The sequence below is a fragment of the Octopus sinensis genome, linkage group LG1 (genome assembly GCF_006345805.1).
Source record: "Octopus sinensis linkage group LG1, ASM634580v1, whole genome shotgun sequence".
Lineage (NCBI taxonomy): Eukaryota > Metazoa > Mollusca > Cephalopoda > Octopoda > Octopodidae > Octopus > Octopus sinensis.
The window spans coordinates 91,205,991-91,232,808 of NC_042997.1; the positions used below are offsets into that span (position 1 = coordinate 91,205,991).

The window sequence follows — 26,818 nt, forward strand, 5'->3', positions numbered from 1 at the left end:
AATTTATTCGAAGCTTATGGACATTAACATTTTGTTCTGATATATAAAAAAAAAAAAGAAAAATTAGTTTACATGAAAGACTTATTAGCCTCTGTGGTACAGTTGCAACAGCAACAGTTACAGCAGCAATAACAATACCAACAGTTGCTGGAATTAATGTTGAAGTCCCAAAATACTTCAAGTTCGTTCTTGCCAGACAGTGTAGCAAATGCAATTTCAGAATTTAGCTATAATCCAGAAGATGGTATTACTTTTTCTGCATATTTCCAAAGATATGAAGAAATCTTTAAAGAGGAATGCAAAAACTGAATGGACAATGAAAAGGTACAACTACTTTTAGGAAAATTATACTCTGCCGAACATGAAAAACAAGGTAACTGCATTCTGAAGAAGAAAAGAGAAAAAAAAAAAAAAAAAACAAAAAAAAACAAAAAAGATTTCATCACCTATGCTGGAGTAGTCAATCAAGAATGAAAAATTTTAACTAAACGAATTAACCTTGGACATCTTCAAATGTTTTTTTTTTCATGGGTAAACTGCAAGCAAAGATGCAGAGATACGTGCCGGATATTGACAAAATTAGAACAGGACTAGAATTTAACTTTGCAGGTAGTGGCAGAGGAATGTCAGAATTATTAATCTATGACATGATGCAAAGAAAATCTAAGAAAAGCATACTCTCACAAGAGCCAATCCATGCTACAAGTGCAGAGGTTTACATTTTAAAAATAAGTGTTTAAAAATTTTAAATGTTTTTACCTGTCAAAAAATCAGACATAAAAGCTAACATTGCAGAGTAAAAAAAAAAAAAAGAAAAAGGGTGGAATGAAAAATTGTCTAGGAAGGTTTTCTCAACATGAAGTCTAGGTAAGGCTCACAAAAGAAAGTTTGTGTACTCTTACTTGTTTCAGTCATTTGACTGCGGCCATGCTAGAGCACTGCCTTTAGTTGAGCAAATCGACCCCAGGACTTATTCTATCAGTCTCTTTTGCCGAACCACTAAGTTACAGGGACGTAAACACACCAGCATCAGTTGTCAAGTGATGTTGGAGGGACAAACAGACACATATACATATACGTGATGGGCTTCTTTCAGTTTCCATCTACCAAATCCACTCACAAGGGTTTGGCCGGCCCGAGGCTATAGTAGAAGACACTTGCCCAAGGTGCTACGCAGTGGGACTGAACCTGGAACCATGTGTTTGGTAAGCAAGCTACTTTATTTCATTAAATTTGTCATGAACACAGTACATAGATTGGGTAGCTTTGCGGGCTGGACAAGACAATGAAATGAATGATAATGATACAAGAATGATAAGGATGAGAGAAGACAGAAAGCGCCTGCTGATCCTCTGCAACATTGTTCTTTAACAATACATTAGATGAGGCAATGAACCTCTTACAATTCGTCAATATTAATCATTATAAATATATACATATTTCAGCACTAAGCCTATTCTTCTTTGCCCCCGACCAGGCTGTAAGCTGCCCATAGGTACTCCTCAGGATCCTGGTCGGGGTCCCAAAAATTGACTCTAAACAAGTCCGTAAAGGAGCCTAACAACATGGACATGACCTCCGAAGGCCAACTCCTGCCTTCGGTCCAGGCTAAGGACTCCTCCGTCAAGCCTTCTCACTTCCTATCCCCCCCCCCTCAGAAAGAGTATGACAAACTCATCTTTCCTCCTTCTGGGAGGGGTCACTGCTCCCTCTGTCGGTGGCACACTTCCCACCGACAGAGTTTCGGGGCATGCTGGCAGTTGATCATCAATGCCAGTGATATCCCATTCTTTTTTCTCCTATTCTCAACGGGAAGGTGGAGTTCCTCCAACTTGTCCGGGAGTCCCTCCTTCCCTCCCGCTGCCTCAGAATCCATCAGTGGGCAACCATTGTTGCCCACCTTTCTTTTTTTGTTTTCGAGGGGGTTGCCTCCTCGACTTTCTCTTCCGTCAGATAATCAAGAGCCTCTTCTGGGGCAACAGGGAGATCTTTTTCTATTAACTACTCCAGTGCCCTTGCTTGGTTCTTGGGGCAGTTCTTTATGTGGCCAGACTCCAGTCACAGGTGACACTGGGGGGGGGGGGCCCTCAAGAATCACCAGATACCTAGAACCGGCCACCTTTAGAAAATCTAGAAAAACCAGATCTTTGGCTGATTGGGTCCATAGGGTCAAAACTGCTTCCAACACTCAAGAGCCTGGCTCTGCCGCCACCCAAACCCCGGCGGATAATGTACTCTATCCACTCAGGCTCTATTCCGAGTGGCAGCCCACATACCCAGGCTCTTGTTAATTTCCTCCCATGATATGTGGGGAGAAACAAAATTTTTTTCCCCTTAGAGGGGCTGGCTAGTGACAATGCTAGCCTCCTCAGGGGTGTCAAATAGCAACCACACTGTTGCAAATTTGACACCCCTTGCAATAAACTTGATAGTTGGCAGGTATTCTGCAAACTCTTTTTCTATCTCGACTTGAGGGAACAGTGATGGTGTCGAGGGACTTGGAATATGTCTTTAACACCACCATTCTCTCATTATGGTCCTTTATCGACTGCTTAGGGGGTAAAATCTCCCACTCCAGCACAGTGCCCTTCTCTGTTGCCATGCTTGCAAAAACAAAGAAAGTTTCCAAAAAAAGGTCCAACACAAAGTTCAATAAATAACACAAAAAAGAACAGAACGACAGAGCAGAGAAAAAGAACGAAGGAAGACAGTTCAATTCACAGCAACACACTTCCGCAGCTCCGGTAATCCACAAGAATACAGGTACTCCAGTTCACGGCACAAAATTTAATTCTTGCTGTCCTCATACTCCTTGCCTGTGGTAAATCCAATGGAACTTCTAGGGCACGAATACAGTCACACAAATACAATTTTCACAAACAAAAAAATTTTTGCTCCTCAAAAGCACAATTCTCACTGCAAAGAGAGTCTTTTCACATGACCACAGGCAGGCAAATGTCTGGAGCAGAGGGGAGACTTGCTCAACAAAAATTATTAAATACAGAGCAACAAACTCCACTAAGCCCCCCCCTAAAACAAACGTTTACCTGTAATCGAGCTTCAAAACATTCAATATTTCACGTCAAAATACGTGACTTCCAAGCAGCACAAACTCTCCTGTAGTAAGGTAAGGAAGCTACTTACCACACAGCCACTCATGTGCCTGGAGGAATGTGAATGTGAAGTTACAGCCAGTTACAGCCAGTGATATTACATTTATTAACACCGAGACATGGAAAAAAAAAAAAAAAAAAAGGAAAGCCTACATTGATGGAAACTTTAAAAATTGCTAAAGGGCTCTCAGGGAAAAAAATTAGTTTTTGGGTGAAATTACAACTGAAGTTTCATTTCGGGGTAAAACCTTGAAAACAAAAGTTTTTGTTAAATAATGCAACAAACTGGTTGGTACTGACTGGATGGAATAGTTTAATTTATGGGACCTCCCCATAAATCTGTTCTGTAAAAATATAAATTGCTTTTACTCCAGTAAAAACAAGTCATCAGATGAATTGAAAGAAAAAGTAAAAAATATTTTTCCTGAAGTTTTGAGCAATAAATTAGGTCTGTACGCCAAGACAAGGGTGTGTTTTCAAAGAAAATGCCAAACCAGTATTTAAACCAAAACGAATGGTACCCTTTGCAGCAATGAAGCAAGTCAATGAAGAACTAGAGAGAAAATTGGAGTTATCCAAAAAGTGGAATATTCTAAATAGGCAGCCCTCAACAGTGTATATTAAGAAAAAGAGTAATGAAATCAGTGTGCACTGATTTTTCCACTGGGTTAAATGAATGTCTTAAGAAGTGCTACTATCTGCTACCAACTCTGGAAGATATTTTAGTGGAATTAAACAGTGTAAATATATTTTTTAAATTGGATCTCTCTGATGGGTACCTACAAATTAAAGTATATGATGAATGCTTGAAATACCTAACAGTTAACATGCATAAAGGACTGTATAAGTACAACAGGTTACCATTTGGTCTAAAAGTGGCACCAGCGATTTTTCAACAGATTATGAATACAATGTTAGCGGACTGTGAAGTCACAATTCCATATCTGGATGATATACTCATTAAAAGTGAATCTGGGGATCAACATGTATTTGAAACGAGTATTACAGCTTTACCCTGAGTGAAGAAAAAAGTGTGAATTTTTCTTACCGGAAATAAGATATTTAAGACAAGTTATCGACAGAAATGGATGATGCATCAAGGACAGATGCAATTAAAAATATGCCTCCTCCGACTAATATAGTGATCTTACAAGCATTTTTAGGACTGGCAAATTATTACCAAAATTACATCCCAAATATACATAAGGTTAGGGCTCCACTGAATAATTTGCTGAAAAAAGATATGAAATGATATTGGTCAGAAAATTGCCTAAAGGCATTTGACGAAATTTAAAAAATATCAATACCTGATTTGTCATTAGCTCACTTCAAACCTGCAGTAGAGATTGTAGTTTCAGATGCTTCTGAGTACGGTATAGGAGCAGTAATGCTACATCAATATAAAGATAGATAACATGAGGGTGGTGGTTCATGCCTCACATTCTGATATCAGCAGAGAAAAATTATGGTCAAATCCAAAAAGAAGCTCTAGCAATCACTTTTGCAGCGAAAAAATTTCACAAATTTTTGCACGGTAGAAGTTTTCATCTACAAACAGATTACTAACTGTTGATATCTAGGTTGAAAAAAGGAATTCCTACCTATGCTGCTAATAGGTTACAACGTTGGGTTATGATATTATTAAACTACGATTTCAAGAAGTATATTCCATGCTGATTGTTAATCAAGGTTGATTTTTAAAAAATGTGGAACCATTTGAAAATACTGTGACTGCCACTTTGTGAGAGAAAAATGAAATTGAAAATATTTTGGGTAATGTCATTTGTGACTTGCCAGTTATTTTACAAGACAAAATTGAAATCAGAAAACGAATTCATTATAAAAATGAAAGAAACACTGAAGGATAAAGAAAATATGTGCAACACAAATGCAAACCATTTCTCACTGTGACAATGTGTTGATGTATGCACTAAGAGTTATAGTGCCAGATGCACCACAAAAGCATATATTAAAGGAAATCACTAACGAGAAGTTATTTATATTGGCTAACAATGGACTGTAACATTGAAAAGTTGGTGAAATCCTGCAGAGGTTTTGCCCTTGCTGCCAAGTCACCAACAGTAAAATTCCGTGGCCTAAAACTGACAGTCCATGGACCAGGCTATATATAGATTTTGCTGGACCAATAAATGGCACATATTACCTGATTGTAGCAGATAGTTATACTAAGTGGCTGGAAATATGTAGATGTAGGAAACCAACCTATATGGTAACAATAGAATTTCTTCATGAACTCTTTGCAAGATATGGTGTCCCGGACACCATAGTATCATATAACCGTATGCAGCTTATGGCATGTGAGTTTTAAAGTTTTTGCAAAATGTACACAATTCAATATGTCTACTCCGCCATATCACCCAAGATCAAACAGGCAAGCAGAATGGTTCATGGATACATTTAAAAGAACATTGAAGAAATCAAGAAACCAGCTAGTTGATGACGTGCACTGACACTTATTCAGGCAAGTCGCCTGCAGAACTAATGTTTGCTTGAAAAATGAAGTCAATTTTTGACAAGAAAACAAATAGGGAAAGCACTAAAAATTTGACAAAGTATTTTATTACCAGTGACAAGGTGGTTTTCAAAATATATAAAAATGGAAGAGAAGGTTGGGAAGACAGAATAATAACAAAATGAATAGGCAAAAGGATGTATATGATAAGAGGTGAAAATTGGGAACACAAAAGTCATTTAAATCAGCTAAAAAAATAGATATACAGAAAAAGAAAAGCAATACTCATGGAAGTGCTCTACGACACTGTTGATGTTACAATGCCACAAGTAGTCAAACCTAGGCAAAGTAGCACAAGAAAGAGGAAGCAGAATGCTTGGAAGTAGTGCCTAAATGGAAGAAATATGAAACTTCCTTAGGAAGTCAAATCTCAAAGGGGGAGATGTTGGGGGGATAGTCATTGACATCCCTGTGAGATTAGAAGAATGGAATAACCGAACTCTTATAAAGAGTAGCGCATTGGTTGAGATGACAGAAGTTGCAGGAGTCGTTGAGAGTATGTATTTATTGGAGTATCGGGTTCAGTGGAGTTATTTGATGTCATGTGAAGACAGTTGTCTATTCCTGCTTTGTGAAATCTGTATATCCAACGTATAGGATAATAGTATTTGGTAAAACAGCCAGATTACCTGTGATTTTACAAATTTTCCAACAGCAGAAAGTTTACTGCAACCCAGCAAGAAATTGTGATACTGATAACTATAGGTTTTGAAGAAGTCATAGATGATGGCATGGTTAAGTTGCTAGGATCCCTTAAAGCTTGTCTAATGAGGAGCTACTGATGCTAGAGCAAAAGTGAGCTGAAGCACAAAATGAGGTTACAGAAATCCCACCTACTCCACTCTAGTAGGCAGTAAAGAATATGGCTAAAATTTTGACAATTATAGAGGAAAGTCAAAGTCTTTGGTGATAACAAAAATTACAAGATCAGTTCTACAGAGCTGTAGAAAAGAGATGGAGCATTTTAAATGTAAAACGGCTTCAAATAAGTTTTGCACTTTCACTTCCAGTAACTTCCACTGCACTACCATAGCAAGCACATCCCATTCTTTGATGTTATAATCAATATTCTCAGATTATTCTTATTCCCTAATGAATAAGCAAAAAACTTTTTTTTAATTCAAAAAATGACCGTGCCGGTGGCACGTAGAAAGCACCCACTACACTCTCAGAGTAGTTGGCGTTAGGAAGGTCATCCAGCTGTAGAACTGCCAGATAAAGATTGGAGTCTGGTGTGGCCATCTGGTTTTCCAGCCCTCGGTCAAAATCGTCCAACCCATGCTAGCATGGAAAGCGGACGTTAAACAATGATGATGATGAGAATATATACTGTATGTATTTAAAAATTCACATTTTCATGCATAAGTGATCAAATTGCATATTTTTGGTTAAGAAACATTGATCAGAATGCATCTCAATTTAGCAAAAAAAAAAAAAAAATCAATTGCAAAATTTTCTGGAACATGAAATTCTTTAACACAGGGAGATGTCTGTATTGATACATAAATACAGTATATAAATTTAAGAAGAGTAAATAAAATGAAGTATTTATCAATTTTATGAATTGAAATATGTAACCCTAGATAGGGGTACGAACCTATTGCACAAATACTCCCGGTAAATAAAATGAAAACAATCTAGTAAAAGAAGTAAATCATTTGGTTTTTAGGACCCTCATCCCACACTTCATTGTAAAAATACATCAGGAGTGGGGAATAAAAATTGAGTCCAGATGATTGAAGGTCAAAGTATGACAGACATTCAATGTTATTTTAGTAATATAAATATCTTAAACAATTCACTGACAACCAAGTAAACACTCCAGTTTTATTTTTTTAAATATCTGCATTTTCCATTTTACCACAAAAACTTGTGTGCACCTGTGGACCATATACAGCTATAGAGTACCATAGCAGTGGTTACAAATACCCAATTCAGATTATGTTATGAATTCAAACAAATAAGCTAAAAATGTAACATTAATGTAACATCAGTGGCCTAGTAGATAAAAGCATTATTACTCTTAGTTTACAAACAAAAAGGCTTCTAGTTCAAATTTAGACTAGTACTGTGTACATATCAAGAAATAATGATGACTGAAAACTTGTAGGTTGGAGAGCTACACCAAGCTCCAGTCTGATTTGGCATGGTTTCTATAGCTGGATGCTCTTCCTAGCACCATAATTCTAAAAGATGGCTAAACATGAAAATTAAAAATACTTAAACAAGTCCATTCATACAAAAATGGATGATTCACAAAAGTCAGTATTTAACCATTCAGAATTAAAACAGATGGCCCATTCAGCCCTCATCATTGATAGCTTTCAGACAAAAGCATTGTATTTACTCTTTACAGAGAAATGAAGATGGTTTCTGACATGATTATTTGAAATACCTACAATGAATATGAACTAATGACCTATGACTCACAAGATGTAGTTTAATATATTATCTATTATTCAACACAAACAGATGTATTATCTATACTGACTCCACTAATTCTTTTTGTATGAAAGACTCAATATTTTAGCGTTATATGGTCATAAACTGCACAACTATCAACAGAAGCAAGACTGAAGAAACTTGAGACCAGAACTCTAAGGTGTTCAGTTGGTTTCAAATAAAAAGATTGAATACTAAATATAATTGCTACTGAAAGATGACAGGACCACTTAAGAGCACCAGATAATAAAACAGAATAATATTGTTGATAAATTAAGCGAAAAAAAAAATTGAAGAGGCAATGTAAGTTGGGCACATCATTAAGAAAAATGCTAGAAAATTCTTAGGAATATGGGTAACTGCTGGACACATTCAGTTATTGTTATATTTGAAAAATCAGTTTTTTGAAAGGTCAGGGAAAAATACATACACAAAATTGCTTGCACTAAATACTTCTACCATAAATAAAGCAAAATAGCTATCCAGACTACTTTAGGCAACTTGATATAGACTAAAACACTAGATGATGGAAATATTGGCCTAAAGGTGTTTTGATTATTCTTTTATATGAAAAACCTAGCTCGTCAATGTAATCAATGTAAACTTGGCAACTTGCCCCCCCCCCAAAAAAAAACAAAACATCACTATAATATTTAAAAGAAGGAATTCCTAAAAACAGAATATTCTAGAAGAAACTTGCTTTAGTTTATCTTCAATTTCAAATATAACTGTTTACGTTGAGTGAAATTGTGAAGATTAGTTAATATTCCAAATCTACAACTTATTGTGAATGCAGGAAAAACTGCAATAAAAATATTCTAAATAAGCAATCTAAAATATGTAAAAAGAATCATCATCATCATCACCATTTAGCGTCCGCTTTCCATGCTAGCATGGGTTGGACGGTTCAACTGGGGTCTGTGAAGCCAGAAGGATGCATCAGGCCCAGTCTGATCTGGCAGTGTTTCTACGGCTGGATGCCCTTCCTAACGCCAACCACTCCGTGAGTGTAGTGGGTGCTTTTTACATGCCACCCGCACAGGTGCCAGACGGAGCTGGCAAACGGCCACGAACGGATGGTGCTTTTACGTGCCACCGGCACAGGGGCCAGGCGAGGCTGGCAACGGACATGAGCGGATGGTGCCTTTACGTGCCGCTGGCAATGGACATGAGCGGATGGTGCCTTTACGTGCCACCGGCACGGGGCCAGGCCAGGCTGTAACGGACACGAACGGATGGTGCTTTTTACGTGCCACCGGCACTAGGCCAGTCGGGGCAGCGCTGGCAATGGTCATGAACGGAAGGTTCTCTTACGTGCCACCGGCACTGGTAACTCAGCTGCAATTTCCATTGATCGATTTCGATTCTGATCCTCAGTTGCCTCAACAGGTCTTCACAAGTAGAGTTTTGTGTCCCAAGAAGGGATGGTATGCGTACTTAGGCTGGCTCCATCCCATGTAGAAGGCCACGGGTTATGGTCTCACTTGTCCTGCTGGGTCTTCTTGCGCACAGCATACTTCCAGAGGTCTCGGTCTCAAGTCATTTCCTCAGTGAGACCTAAAGTCTGAAGGTCGTGCTTCACCACCTCGTCCCAGGTTTTCCTGGGTCTGCCTCTTCCACCGGTTCCCTCAACCGCTAGGGTGTGGCACTTTTTCACACAACTATCTTCATCCATTCTCGCCACATGCCCATACCAGCGCAAACGTCTCTCTTGCACACCACAACTGATGCTTCTTAGGTCCAGCTTTTCTCTCAAGGTACTTACACTCTGTCGAGTATGAGTACTGACATTACACATCCATCGGAGCATACTGGCTTCATTTCTTGCGAGCTTACGCATATCCTCAGCAGCCACGGCCCATGTTTCACTGCCATGTAGCATGGCTGTTCGTACACACGCATCATACAGTCTGCCTTTTACTCTGTGCGAGAGGCCTTTTGTCACCAGCAGAGGTAAGAGCTCTCTGAACTTTGCCCAAGCTATTCTTACTCTAGCAGTTACACTTTCAGCACACCCGCCCCCGCTGCTGACTTGGTCACCTAGGTAACGGAAGCTATCAACTATTTCTAGTTTTTCTCCCTGGAAAGTGACGGAAGTTGGTCTCAGAGCATTTTCAGTGTTTATTGTTCCTGAGTATCTGCCACATACAAAAACCATCTTCCTAGTTAGCCTTCCTTTGACATTGCTGCACCTCTTATGTGTCCATAGCTTACACTTGGTGCATCTTATAGAGTTTCTACCTACACCTTTTCTACAGATTGAGCAGGGCCATCTACCTGAAGGCGTTTGTTAAAAGAAAATGATTTCACATCAAAATTTGCGAGAAATTTTGCTTCAATCCAATTAGTGCAATGCATTTATACATAACTAATTTACTTTGCTATTTATTGCATACGAAATACCAAGAAGTAGTATTATCTTTCTTTACTCTTAAAATACATATTCTTTTCAGCTCATGTTAAAATGCTCGACACCAATTTCACCTACTCATCTACATACCTAGTGCTAGGTGGGGACCATTTAAATATTTTCTGCAAAATTTCCATATTTGCACTTTCTCCATACCTGGCACTGTCAATTACGATGAGTGTTCCAGTTGATTCAGTCAACAGAACATCCTGCTCGTGAAATTAATATGCAAGTGGTTGAGAACTCCATAGACATGCATACCCTTAACATAGTTTTCAGAGATTAAGCATGATACAGAGTGTGTCAAGGCTGGTTCTTTGAAATAAGGTACTACACACTTTTTTGCTAGCTGAGTAGACTGAAGCAACATGAAAGTGTTCGGCTGAAGGACACAACACACAGCCAGAAATCAAACTCATGACTTTACAATCATGAGCCAAATACACTAGCCACATGCCTTCACTACACTTTCTCCAAAATTCAAATTTTAAAAATGTAACTGAATGCTGCTATTATTGTTCAGCATTCAATTATGTAATAAGGATGGAACCTCGTCAGCCAGGTAGGAGGAAGCAATAGCATAACAAAATGGATGATGCACATTTTGAACTACAGAATATATAGTTAGTAATTTAGCACCAGGCACTAAGATATTTTCTGTTCAGTCCATTTATATGGAACTAAGAATATAAATAAAAATACAAAGCTAAATAACTAAAAAATGGAATAAATTGGTTGCCAGATTATTTACAGTAGCAAAAATTAAGATTAGGCCAACAAAGAAACTTCAGAAAAAAAGAGGGGGGAAACAACTCCAAGAAACTTTAATGATTCCATATCATGTGGGACATTTTGGTAAAAGGTTGATACACAATGGGTTCAAATATAATTAAACTCATGACAAACTAGAACTGAGCCAGTAAAAGTCATAACATTCTGAAGATGAGAATATATGTCAATCTGAAATTGCTGTACTCTTAGCTACCTTTAGCAGAATGCATAATACAAAGACTTAATCTAAAACTACCCCAACTTACAGGCAGCAGAAGTCATTGAAAGGTCATTAAGTGTCATTAGCCTTGGTCAAGTGTTAGCAGTAAAATAGGTGGTGGTGATATCATTAGAGTCTGAAACAGTATAAATAATCAAAATACCAATTCTGGCCAGTTAATCTGCTCCCATATATGGAAATGACCAACTGGCTTTTACAATAGAACCATAAACTACTTACTCTAATTTTAGTTAATTGGACATTAAGTATGACAACTCAAGTAGACAGACACTATTTACATATAAGCAATACTAAGACATTGGTGAATAAAAAATTCTTATTAAAGTTGCCAAAAATTTATTGAAAGACATGTCACACTTACTGAGTGGCATTCACACTCAGCGACTAGGCATAATTGCAAAGTTTTAATTAATGCACATTATCTGAGATGAAAAAAAATTAAAAGCAGTATCTAAATGAATTTAAACCCCTAAGCAACCCAACATGTCAAGACCCACCACCTTGTAGAGGTTTGGTCATAAGTGATGTGAGGCAAATTCCTTTCCAAGCTATGTGGTTTCCTTCAGAGCAATTATAATGCAGAGACAAAAGGATTTTATTGTTTGGCTAAAATTCAATCTGTAATGATTATAAAGAAAAAGAAAGAAAAAATAATGAAAGCACAACACAAAACTGGTTTGAAAAGATTAGATCAATAAGTGTCAGCTTCAGTGATAAACTTAGCAAGCATCCTTCATATGTGATGATTATCTGAAAGGTTCAGTCAGATTTAATGGAAACAATAATTTGACATGCATATGAGTGCTTGCTAACACCTTCAACAATGAGCACACTAAAGGGAAGGATAAATCCAACTGTGACGTCTTCTAAATAGGAACTTGTTTACATTAACAAATAGAAGCTATACTCTGCTTATCTATGAAGATAACATGCTCTCAATATTCATTCCGAAGCTAACTTGTTGGGATGAATCTGCAATGCAGTATTATAATGAATATCTGCATATTCAAATCTAATGTAAATAAGTCAGTTCAAGATTTGGTCCACTCCTAACAAGTACCTTTCACTAACAACCAATGACTTTCAAATTACACTTGCATCTTGTCTTTCCAGCATTCACTGAAATAATCTATTGCCAGTCACTTTCTCAATCAATTGGTACTCAATATTCTATACCTAGCAAAAAGACATTGTTAACTAATTACATTGTATCCTTCTTTTACTTCATGGCATCACTTACAAATGGTTGATATAGCCACAACTAGTGCAATACCATTCCTTCATAGTAACACTTCTCTTCATGTACACTGAAAACATATTTTTCAAAAGAATTTCATTCCAGAAGTTGACTAAATTTGAAATCAGTAATTGGTATAGATAGCCTTATAGTTGTGCTTATTTTCTATAATTTTTAAAAAGGGCCACTAATTATTTACGACCAGTATGAAAACTTGGAAATTATTTTCTAGGTGAGATTTGAAGTTATTCTCATCAAAGTACAATACATATGAATTCATAATTTATCTTAAGTACTATGATACATGTACAAATGGCAGTGCTCCAGCATGGCTACAACCAACTGGATGAAACTAATAAAATTTACGAAAGGTGTAGAAGAATACAATTTAGTAAAATACTTTCAATATTTTGTCTTCAACAAATCCTAACTGTGAATTTACAAATAAGGCTGAGCCAAAGTATTGAATAAAGATCTCTATACTCTGCACTATGTGATTTTTTTCAATTTCTTAAAAATATTGTTTCTGAAGCAATTTTCAACACAAGGCTTATATAATTATGACTGTATCCAGGAGCAGATGCTTCTCTTCTGAAAATGAATGATTCAGATTATCAAGGTACAAGCCTGGATTTGTAGTTAAGAAGTCTGCTTCTCAACAACATTGTTTTGGGGTTTAAATCCCACTGCATGGCATCTTGGGCAAGTATTTACTAGAGTCCAGGGTTGGTCAAAGCCTTGTGAGTGGATTTGGAAGATGGAAACTGAAAGCTTACGTATGTATGTGTGTGTATTTGTGTCTCCTTATCTTGACGTTATGCGATAGTTGTAACTGTAAATGAGCATTGCTATCATACAAGCAGCATCCATTTCTAATCTTTTGTGAAATCATATAAGGCCTTACTTGGAAACAGGTGAAGGTTGATGACAGGAAGTGCATTTGGCTGTAGAAAATGTTTCAATGAATTCAGTCTAACATGTGCAAGCATGGTAAAGTGAATGTTAAAACAGCAAAGTCCTTTTTAAAACCATCACATCATTGATTATTAGTTAACATTTACCATTTCAATAACAGCAATAGACACATGTTAGTACTATGAGAGGAGTTTCAAAGAAGTTAAAATGTAGGAGAGATTGCAGTTCTAGGTTATCATTGCAAACAAAGATTAGATCATTAAGGTAGAATTAGAGATATTTACAGATCTTTGTGGAATACTCATTGAGTGAGAAACCATTAAAATAGTCAATAATAAAACAGTTCAGAATATGTATAAGTGGAAGGTCTAGCTACATTTTCACAGTAAATTCAATGAAAGGCTTTGGGAATTTCCCATAACTTGGCATGTCGTCCTTCATATACAAACCATGGAAAGAGAATTGTAGCTACTGTTAGGAACAAAACCAAAGACAACTAGGTGCTTGTAAGATTGAGGGGAAAAAAAAAAAAACACCTAGTGGCAAATTGTTAGCAATCCTCAAAAGAAAAGTAAAGATAATTTCAGTTAAGAATTTCTCAATTTACCTCACTACATTAGTAAAATGTCAATTAAATATGGGTTTAGTTTTCTGAATAGAAATTAATGATGTATCACTGAATGATGATTATTGATAGTGTATCATATGAACGATAAGCTTTCATAATTCTAAACTTGGTTCTAGTAGGGAAAGATAAAAGTTGTACAGAAATAGAATAATTTATATCTGAAGGAAAATGAACTTTGTATTAAATTTTTAGTATTCAAACCAGCCATATCAAGCCCAAATATGTTTCTTGTTTCATGTTCAGACTGACCAGATCAGGCCTCTTATACCTACTCTGCAGTGTCAATTTAAAAATAAACAATCCCATCATTGAAATCTCAAGGCTACAAGATAATGTATGATAAATACAAAACAATGTGAATAAAGAACCACTGCACTTAATGCTAAAGGGTTAACGATGAAAAGTTTACGAGATTATATATATATATATATATATATATATATATATATATATATATATATATATAAATAAATAAAAGACTTTAAAGACAATATTAAGTGAGGTTTGTTTATGCAGAAAAAATCCGTTTGTGGTAATGATCATAGCTAGATCTGGTTTAGAAAAATGAGACTTTGGAGTTGCATACTTGGAATTAGCGACCAAAAATAATGTTTGTGAAGAGCTGCACTTAGCAGTGATCTCAAGTTCTCTAATCCTGGAACATTTTATAGATATACTAGCAGTATAGCCCGGCTTTGCTTGGGATTAAGTTAGTATTATTAAGCTAATCAAGCTCTTTATTTCAAAGCAAAGCAATGTTGATGTCAAATTTGAGTGAAATCCGTTGAAATTGGTAAACTTTTGGCTGAAATTTTGCAGAAAATTTGATTGGGAAATTTCATAAGGAATCGGTGTATCGATTTTTCCCACACATCGATTGCTTTTTTTTTTTTCGTTTTTGGAGAACTTAAAGCATTCAAAGATCCCGTGAGTCCTAAGTAATGCTGGCATCAAGTTTGAACAAAATACATCAAAATTGGTAGACATTGTTGAAAATGGGGTGTAGCCAATTTTAGTGGGAAGTCCTTTAAGAAATCGGTTTATCGATCTTTTTTATTCTGATTAAATGGAAAACCCCATAAGGAATCAGTTTATTTCTCACCCCAAATAGGACTTAACCAAACATTATTGATTTAAAAACATCTATATTTATACTTTAAAGTTGGCTTTCATACCCAACCCAGTTCTGCAGAATCAGTGTCATGATGAGAGTGCATGGGTTGGGAGTTTGATAGGCAGAGGTGATCAGGTTGCATATACCAACCCTTTTGAAAACACCACCCCCATCATGCAACCTCACTTTGCCCATGGGTTGGGAACCCTTCCAGCAAGGAAAATAGAACACCCAAAAGGGCCCCCGATCCTCTGTACGAGAAGCGGTTATGTTCAGATCACAACTAAGTATTATATATATATATATATAAACCTATAAATAAGGGCAAACGAAAAAAATTTCTAATGCCAAAAAAGCCGAAATTAGACACATTGTCCATAACCATTATAATTTTTTCACAATAAGCACGCTACTCAAAAAAGGTCAACAGAAATTTCTAAAAAATTCCATTATTACCATATCAGACTGATTTCAAGGTTAGCTCGTAAGAACCCTCCCATCGTCAGTGATAAATGTGGCAAAGAAATAAATGAGATACTTACTCATACCCATAAGTATCTCATTTATTTCTTTGCCACATTTACCACTGACAAAGGGAGGGTTCTTACAAGCTAACCCTGAAATCGGTCTGATATGGTAACAATGGAAATTTTTAGAAATTTCTGTCGACCTTTTTTGAATAGCGTGCGCATTGTGAAAAAATTATAATGGTTATGGACCATGTCTAATTTCGGCATTAGAAATTTTTTTTGCTTGCCCCCCCCCCCTTTAATCTAGTTTTAGCTCACGAGCTGTGGCCATGCTGGGGCATAAGTTGTTTATAAATTTAACCTTTAAAGGTATTTTTAATATGCTAGCCATTGATAAAATTTTTTTCGAAAATTTTTTATCCTACATTAAATATATATATATATATGGGAAACACACCCCCACATATACGTACATACACCTATTGCATACATGTTTTTGCACGCCTTAGCCCTTGCTCCTGTCCCACCACCACCACCTCCTACCTGAGTAATACCATCAATTGAAGCAAATTTGGCACCCGGATGTAAGTTTTGTAACAGGAATAGAGAAACCTACCTTCTCTCGCAGAGATGTGAGAGTCAGATATCTCCATTCGAAAACATGAAGTTTCGAAACATTGTTTACAAAATAATAGCTGATCGTTTGTGAAGGAGCGTGTCTACGGTCAACACGTAGGTCTTTTGCTCTGGTAACCTCTGCTATCCCCCATGTTCATGCATGACCAGCTATATATCACTATGAGTAGAGCAACGAAGAATATCGTTTATATATATTGTGTGTGTGTGTGTGTGTGTGTGTGGTGTGTGTGTGTGTGTGTGTGTGTATATATATATATACGGTTAACACACATTGCATGCATGTGTTTTGTATGCATACATGCTCGTGTGTGTGTGTGTGTGTGTGTGTGACTGAAGCCATTCACACATACATAACACCTGTTTGTCCGTTTTTGTCTGTCAATCACTCACTAAAAAGAAATTTAAAAAATCTGTTATCTCTCTCTCTCTCCTTCCCTCTTTACACCGTTGCTAGAAGGGGACTTATGTTTTGTAAACAATAATGGCATCACTACAGTGGATTTCTCCGCTGTGAAAATTGAAGTTATGGCTCAAAATTATTTACCGCTATTTGCAGGTGCCTGGGGGGGGGGATAATTTGATGAAAATACAGCTAGGGTCGTGACGAATGTCCTAAAATTTGAGCAAAATGCATGCTAATTTGTGGATGTGCATAATCTATATTCACGTACACACACACACATCCTGTCATATATATATACAGATAAAGACACTGATAATCAACAAAGAATAAGTCACAACTGTATGTTTGTAGAATTAAAGACTAAGCTATATGGAATTAATGGTCTAAGTTCAACTGATGTAAATTAGGTCTTTGTAAATTAAGGCAGCAACTGAACTATATTTTAGACATATTGCTAAGTAAAAGGATTCTTAAATAATTAAAATTTGTACAGCTATGTAATGTGGCATGAGACAAAAATGAATTTTCTGAATTGGTTTGTACTGATGTAAATGATAACTATGATCATCCAAATCTATAACTTTTAAAATGTTACAAAGGAATCATCTAAATCAAAACCATAATGCTAGAAAATTTTAGACCAACACTATATCTGGCAAAATACAATGGTTCTTATGAATTTACAACCATCAGGTTAATTGAAGTATTGCAAATTTTAATTACTAAAGTTGTTTAATTAGTCATGTCACAATCATTTCTCTCTACATTAAGATAAATATATAAAAATTCTAGTTTAATCATAGTCAAACACTGTTGAATAGTTAGGGCTTAAAATGCTCAATAAAAATAGATTTTTGAAGTTAGTTGAGGCTAAAGAAACAAATAAGAGGAAGACAAAAAAGAAAACCCCCCAGAAAAAATTGAATTTCCTTCAATCGCCAAACAATGCTATGAATTTCAACCTCCTGATCAGATGTTTAGAGTTTGAGATCTGTATGTAATCTCCATTTATCTCCAAAATGATAGAACATGTAGCTTTTTAAATAATCACAAAGACAAACAATTTCTGTGAAATGGTTCAATTTGCATAAAAGGAGTATTACAGCACAGAGACTATATCCATAATGATATTAACATGGTAAAGAGCAATCAACATATAGCTCATATTAGTGTTGACCACAAATTTCTATTCACTAGGTTGGAGAAATGCTTTGGCATACAGAAATGGATAAGTCCTGAATATCAAACATTAATCAATGGAAAACAATATGAAAATCAGTATATTTAATGGTATGTCATAAGGATATCTTCTGGGACCAATACCTTTCACTAAGTACATACTATTTTCCACTGGAATCATTATTTGGAAGTATAACCTATTATATCATGTTTATGCCGAGGGCATGCAATTTGTGTTTACCATTTAGGCCAAGGTAAAGTAATGCACAGGATGCAAGTGATAAAACTATTATTTGTTTATCTGAGATTTAAGAATAGATGGCTAACAACCTTAAAAGTAGAGAGAAGTTCCATTTAAGGCAGGAAACCAGAAAGAACCCAAATAATATACCATCTCTACTCATGTGTGTGTGTCACTAATGAAGTAATTTTTCATAGACATGAGAATAAACAGGCATATTACTATGGTATGTTAGTCGGCATCTAAGAAATAAAGGCATGATTAGGAAATTCTTAAAGCAGGTGACTGAAATATTAGTGCATGTCTTTATTTTATCATGGCTGGGCCAAACTAGAGCGTTTGACCCGGTCATAAAAAAAAGTGTAATAGGTGTAAAACAACTTCCTCTAAACGAATATGACAAAAAAAAAAAAAATGCGCGCTCGCGAAAGGAGAGTGGAGGAGAGGCCTCGGAAAATTCACATCGTGAATTTCCGAAAGCGTCTGATTCAGGCACAAAAACAAAAAAAGTGTAATAGGTGTAAAACAACTTGCTCTAAATGAATATGACAAAAAATGCGTGCTCGTGGAAGGGGGTGGGGGAGAGGACTCGGAAAATTCACATCGTGAATGTTCCGAAAGCGTCTGACCCGGGCACAAAAACAACAAAAATAGTGTAATAGGTGTAAAACAAATTCCCTGAAGTAGTGAAGAAAATCGCTACCTACTACCTATATATATATATTGTTCCCCTTTAAAAGATGAAGTTGTGGAATATAAATTAAAAAAAAAAAAAAAAAAAAAAAAAAAAAAAAACCGTGAGTCTCAGAAATACATTCTCAAACGCATGCTACCACACTGAATTACAGAGCGGATTCATGAAAAAAGATCAAATTTTCACATAGTAACCAATGATATGCTGAACATTTATGGCTGTTAAAATTGTAGATTGTCTTTAAAACAAATATTTTAAAGCTTCACAAATGTAAATTACACCATTTTCTTTATATGGTGTAAACTACGTTTGTGAAGCTTTAAAATATTTGTTTTGAAGACAATCTACAATTTTAACAGCCATAATGTTTAGCATATCATTGGTTACTGTGTGAAAATTTGATCGTTTTCCATGAATCCGCTCTGTAATTCAGTGTGGTAGCATGCGTTTGAGAATGTATTTCTGAGACTCACGGTTCTTTTTTTTTTTTACAACTTCCACAACTTCATCTTTTAAAGGGGAACAAAGTGTGTGTATATATAGGTAGAGATTTTCTTCACTACTTCACCTATTACGCTATCTTTTTTTTGTTTTTGTACCCGGGTCAGACCCGGAACATTCACGATGTAAATTTTCCGAGTCCCCTCCCCCCTTTTGCGAGTGCGCATTTTTTTGGTCATATTCGTTTAGAGCAAGTTGTTTTACACCTATTACACTATTTAAAAAAATTTTTGTGCCAGGGTCAGATCCTCAGACGCTTTCGGAAATTCACGATGTGAATTTTCCGAGTCGTCTCCCTCACTCACCCACCCTTTCGCGAGCGCGCATTTTTTTTTGTCATATTCGTTTAGAGGAAGTTACACTATTTTTTTTTTTGCTTTTCTGGCCGGGTCAAACGCTTTAGTTTGACCGAAAAAATTCAAATCGGACTATGTTAAAACCAAAAACTATTTACATCAAAAAGGTGCTTTTTTTTCTATGAAAATACCTATTTTTTACGATTTTTTGACTGCTGTGTCGCCATTTTTCGGTGTATTTCAACCAGAAAAATGTTCATTTAAAGAGAATAACAAGCTACATAATGCAAAATTTTTACTTTCAAAAATTCCATTTCTAAAAGGGTCGAAACCCGAGCAACGCCGGGCGATATTGCTAGTATATATATAAAGCCAAAACGATAAAATATTTCAAAATTTCCGATTTCAATAATCATACTTCTACAATTCTCAGTAAGCCATCGTCAAATTTTAACATCTGCTAGAAGACATAGACCAAAATGCTTTCTCTAACACCCAGTGTTACTTCTCCATCTCTCTCTCTCATATATATATATATATATATATATATATATATATATATATGATGAAAAATAGCAGTAAGCAGGTAAAAGATAAAATATTCTTGTTGAATAAGACACTAATTCAAACGAAGTCAAAAATTTAGTAGTGGAAATTATTAATGTTGGGATAGAAAAAATAGTTATAAACTATATAATTATATTGATTAAATAAGAAAATAAAACAAAAGCAGTGGAAGAATAAAAAGCGAAAAATCTGATAATGGTATAAATTAAAAAAAAAAAATAGAACGAAAAGGGAAGTAAGAAGGGGCGAATTGGTTACATTTTATATATACTTTAGGTTAGAAAACTAATTTAATTAGTCTTACAGGATATGTATATATATATATATATATATATATATATAACAAAATTATTCAATAAAATAAATCAATAAAAATATTTCTAAAAATACATGTGGAGTAAATTGGGAAGAAAAAAAAAGAGGTAATGAATAAAACAGTCGTGTTAGTGAATATTGCTATGTCATTTCATATAGTAACATGATGGACTGATAAAAGAAAATGTGGTCAAGAAAAGCCAGTAATAGATGAGATTTGCGAACCAAACAATTTTAGAAAGACGATAGGCGTACACTTAAAGAAGATTGTAGAAACTCTATAGAAAAAGAGAACAATGAATATTTAACGCCGGTCTGCTTGCCATTTTAACTTTACAGAATATTTGACGCCGATACATATCACCCTAGCTTTAAGGAGGGGGGGGGGAGAGAAACGGCAATACGACTTAACAAGCTGCAGTAATACTATAACGGTTCTTTAATAACAAAGAAGAATCCGCTTGAAGACGAAAAAAATAAAAATAAGATCGTAATATCAAATAAATTAATGTATGAAAAAGGAAGAAATGATTACCTTGTTCAACCTTCTCGTGGCTGCCATGTTCGTTTTCGTTCAAGTATGTGTGTAAGTGTGCTTGATGCTGCCTCGCTAACTGCGCGTAGGTTAGATAAGATAAGATAACTCCGCCTTGCTAGCAGACAGAACGGTATGGGGAAATCCAGAATTGAAACAGGATTTTAGAAGTTATCAACTAGATGATCTTCCTGACTAAGCACCAGATGAGAAATGTTATTGAAATTTTATTTATAGTCGTAGTATTATTAGTGGGGATGGTAGTAGTTGTAGTTACAAGACTGAAATTCTGTTATCATTTACATTGAAAAAAATTAATTAGAAAATAAATAATTTTTTACTATTTGAATTAAAATTCATTTTGTTATTTGAAATAAAATTCAAAATTATTTTTTAAATATTTCTCCTGATTGCATATTTAAAATAACAATGAGCAATCTTCTCATTAAGCCATCATGTATGGAATTTCAGTTGAGTCATAATTTTATGTTGGCAGACACGTGTGTATGTATGTTGATTGGAGGAATAATTTTAATTAACATGTAAGAGATGGATTGAAAGATATATATAGATACATTAAAAGATAGCCAGATATTTCAGTTTTCATTAAACTGGTTGTAATTGTTTCCTAGACGATTAACTGTCTATGTATTCTGCCATTTTGAATGATTTGTAATACTAATTATGTAAAAGATAATGAAAGGAATTTGACTTTCAACTTTATCGTACTATATGGTTTCAATGCTATTTTATCCAATACTTAATGCTGTGTGATATAACAACCACTTTGGATACAAGCGCATGCAACTTGGAATTTTGTATTATAACACAACATGGGTTCCATACTTTATTACATCTACATGTTCCGTTAGTCGGCAAAAATACAGCACTGAATGTAATAATTTGAGAAGCAACGAAAGGGATTTACATATATTTCCCCCTCCTTAAGACGAAACCATTCCAAAGTCTTTAATATAAAGGATGATCTAGATCAGTGTTTCCCAACCTTTTTTCCCGGCGCCCCACTTTTTCATAGCAAAAGTTTTTACGCCCCACCTTTTCCCATGTCCACTCACATTTACAAGTACATGTAAATCTAAGGTTGTGCCCGCGATGACCGCTCGTCATGTACAAATATTTTCACAGCCCACGTCTATGCCCCGCGCCCCACCTGAATTTTCTCAGGCCCCACCAGTGGGGCGTACGCCCCACCTTGGGAATCACTGATCTAGATAATTCATGGACAAAAATGAACTAGTAGTTACGTCTTTGTAGCTATAAAAATTAAAAATTATAAAATGACTGCCAATTTTTCGTTTTTCGGATCCGGTGAAAGTATTTAGATTGTCAAACGTCCAGTGAATTTTTCTGGGCGAAGTGAAAGTGTTATTTAATTATTTATTTATTACAAATTATAAATTAATATAATTTAAATAATTATTCAAATCCATCATTAGTGTATCTTCAGTTAGCTTCGTATACTCACGACAAATAGGACGAATATCAAATACTTTGATTTAGGAATAGAATATGAAACTTAGAAACGAAAGTTTTCAATTATGAAAGTACAATAAATAGAGAACAATGGTGCCAAAGAAATTCTGTAAAGCATCCGATATGATGTTTCAATTATTTCAGTAAGTTCCACCAAATATTTTGTGTTCACATTCATAATGAGAGTGAGCAAAGCATATTTCTTAACTTCCAAAGTGTGATTAATAGTAAAAGCTCGAGTGATTAATAATGAAATGAGATACAATTATTTTTCTAATTTATGGCCTTCATCACATTTGACTTTGTCTAGTTCTTTTTGAGGATATGAAGCTAAGTGAAGCTTTTCTAATAATCGATTTGCATGATTGTTTAAAGAGATGAGAACGGCTTATCATTTGTATTAAATACAATTTTCCCTTTCCAGCTAGGAAACGCATTTTCTTTTTGTTCAGAAAACATCGTTTTTCATGGGATCACAGAACCCAAAAAGTGCCCAAAGGCAAATAGGGTACGCGTCTTAAAATTAGACGTAGAATCAGAAAAGAAAACCTGGAAAATAGTATGTAGTTCGGATATTTCTCCGATTATATTGGCATTGTTCAATTTCGAGTAGAATTGTTTTGTTATGCCAGCATGGAAAACAGATGTTAAATAACAATAATTATACACACACACACACACACATCACCACCGCACCTTCATTTTCATCATCATCATTATCATACGTCCGTTTTCCATGCTGGCATGGGTTGGACGGTTTGACAGGAGCTGGCAAGTCAGAAGACTGCTCCAAGCTCTACTGTCTGATTTGCATGCTTTCTACAGCTGGATGCCCTTCCTAATGCCAACTATTTTACAGAGTGTACTGGGTGCTTTTTTTACTTGTTAGCAGCAACAGCAGTGGTGAGGTCATCAAATAACTTGCTAGACAAGACTACTCAACTGAGGTGAGTAGTATTTAGGAAGGTGATTTTATGACAGGGGAGGAGAAGTTAGAGTATGAATAGGATAGAAATAGGTGACTTGCTATGAAGGAGATACATGGTTACCTCAGTAGGGGAGAGAGATAAAAGGTAGAGTAGATGGTGACTATGGGGTACACACAAATTCACAAATTATAAGGTGCATATAAGTGAAGTGGAACCAGGATTGGATAGGGTGAGGAGGTGGGTAAATTTGTGAGATCGCAGGACAGTGAAAGGTGAAGTGGGGAATGTAGTGAGTGGATACAAATAGAAGGGAGGAGGTGTTGGTTGGATATGTTGTGATTCAGCTAGGACACATTGTGTATACATAGGTTTGTGAGGGTGCAAAGGGGGAATTGGAGATATAGAGAAGGGGAATACAGTGAGTGGCAAATTTAGGTGGGGGGGATGGGAGAAGTGTTAGGAAGATGGTTGTTGGGGAGAGGTTTGGCAGGGATGTGGATATAAAACAACATGCCTTTATGATCTTGATTTTAGTTAGCTGGACAGTTCCTCTCAAGCACAGCAAATTACTAATCATCTTGGTTCTTTGTCATCTGCTCTTTGAGACTCAGTATCTGAAGATCATTTTCCACAACTTCATCCCATGTCTTCTTGGATCTTACTCTTCCATAAGTTCCATATTTAGTGATCAGTACTTCTTTATGCAGCTGTCTTCATACAGATGCATCATGTGACCATAACAACACAGTTTTCTCTTTTGCACACTACATCTTATGCCTCTTATACCCAATTTTTGCTCTCAACACATTTACACTTTTTTCAAGCATGTACGCTAACAATACACATCCAGCGGAGCATTCTGGTTTCATTTCTCTCAACCCTTTACATGTCTTCTGCAACCTCTACCCATGTTTCACTACTATGTAGCATAGTGTGCAATCTGCCTTTCACTCTAAGAGAGAAGCCCTTTGTTATCCACAAAGGTAATAGCTCTTTGGACATTGACCAGCTGGTTCTAATTCTAGCAACTACACTTTCAGAGCATACTTCCCTACTGTTAATTTGGTTACCTAGGTAATGGAAACTATCTACTACCTCTAAGGATGCCACCTGGACATTGGAGGAAATCTATTTCCTGTGTGTTCTTAGTGTTTGTTGTTCCTACACATCTGCCACTCACAAAGTCTATTACCTGTTAACCTTCTTGTGATTCCACTGCACTACTTATGAATTCATAGCTTGCACTGTCACTGTATGCTATTTCTAACTACACCTTTTCTACATATTGAGCAGGGCCACTTTCTTGAAGGGATTTTTAATTTGTCTACTTTCCTGCTTACTAGTACTTTGGTCTTTGCTAAATTAATTCTAAGGCCTTTTGATTTCAGACTTTTCTTGCACACTTAAAATTTCTTGTCTAATTCTACTATAGATTTGGTTGTAAGAACAAGGTCATCAGCATAGAGAAGCTTCCATGGGCAACCAATTTTAAATTCCTGTTAAGGTCTGAAGAACTATGGTAAACAAAAGGTGGCTAAGAACTGAATGTTAATGAACTCCTGCTTGCACATCACTTTATTGGAAGATCCCTGTACATGGCTTGGACAGCTCTCACCAGCCATTCATCTCTGAGGCATGTTTTAGTCATTAAAACTGCTTCAATCAATGTTTGGTTTTCACAAAATTGATAATTATTGATTTTTTCAAAGTCACCCGATTTTGATCAAACTTGACATACCTATGCATTCTTACCCAAGGTTTTTCATTTTGTTATTATTTTTTTCAAATTCCATTTTGTTTGAGCACAGCACGGGAAAAACCGATTCAAAAAATGCCTTTAATGCAGGCCATAGCACTAGAACCATTGAGCCGATTTAAACCAAACTCAGTAAACGAATGCACTTTCACCCAACGACTCTTATGCCATAGTTCGTTTCATTAAATTGTGCTTTGTTTGAGCACAATTTGACAAACTCACATTTGAACAAAATGCCTTTGATGAAGTAGGTCCTGATTTGTTTTTCTCAGAACACTGACCCCTTTCCTTCTCTGATACATAAACAATTAATCTCCACCATGGTGTGCACACACATTGTGATCCCACGTGACCTCAAAATGGCCACTGCCAATAATAGTAAACATCCGGTACAGAGGCTTTCCATTGTAATAAATGAATGCGATTTCTATGTGTAGCATGAGATAGTTAAAGCAATAACAGCCTCTGCACTGCACAAGCTACTGGTAAGTACTTACTACTTCCTTCATCCATTTCACTAGCAGTAGTAACTGGCGTTGCACGGGTCTTAATAAATTACCATGAAACTGTGAAAACATGAGACCTTACGCTTGAGAAAAAGCAGTTTGGGGCGTGACATTGTTAAAGCAATAACCTTGGTAACCTCTTGAATCAGATCAATACTCAAGCTTCCTTTCAAAAAGTTATATTCTTGCGCTGTTTATGGTTTCCGTGTACAAGTGGTTTTGGGTGAAGCCGGGCCAAACCGCTGAACCACCAGACCGATTCGATTGAAATTTCAGATATGCATTAGGTATGTTCCGAGGCATGTTTTAGTCATAACAATTGCTTCGCTCAATGTTAGGTTTTCACAAAGACTTGATCGATAATTATCGATTTTTACAAAAAGTCGTCTGATTTCAACCAAACTTGGTATACATTTGCAGTTTGACCCAAAGAGTTTCATGGCATCATGATACTCAGTGGATGACCGGAAGACTGAAACTGAACTACAGAAGCACAATGAATTGTTTCTAGGCCAGCATATGAAAGACCATCATGACCTCCTAGCGCAAGTCTTCCGGTTGAAGCTTATCAAACTAATGGAGCTTCTCCATGGGAGGGCAAATACTTGGCCCCGTTAGATGCGATATGTATACTGTTGAATGGCAAAAGAGAGGCCTACCACATGCTCATATTCTAATCTGGTTCTCGGTAAGAATACCTCCCAATGATATTAACAAGATTATCTCTGCCGAGATTTCAAACCCATCTACTGAGAGACATCTCTTTGAAATATTCAAGGCGACCATGATACACTGGCCATGTGGGCACGGCACGGATTCAGTTTGGGCTTCCCTTGCTTGAGCAACAATATCTGCTGCAACAAGTTTCCAAAAAAATTTCTGAAGGAAA

At 36.1% G+C, this 26,818-nt stretch overlaps 1 protein-coding gene across 2 annotated transcripts in view; it reads right to left on the bottom strand.

The window, feature by feature from the left end:
* Positions 1-21,437, bottom strand: part of LOC115211053 (ubiquitin-conjugating enzyme E2 L3) — a 36,420-nt gene extending 14,983 nt beyond the window's left edge. The window contains exon 1 of one of the 2 annotated variants that reach the window (XM_029779932.2): positions 21,245-21,437. In XM_029779932.2, coding sequence (XP_029635792.1) covers positions 21,245-21,271 — 27 coding nt within the window. In that variant the 5' untranslated portion in view covers positions 21,272-21,437. Of the gene's footprint in view, positions 1-3,144; positions 3,175-21,244 lie in introns of those variants that run through there. The other variant, XM_036502918.1, reaches the window with a different exon arrangement.
* Between the last annotated feature and the right edge of the window lie 5,381 nt (positions 21,438-26,818).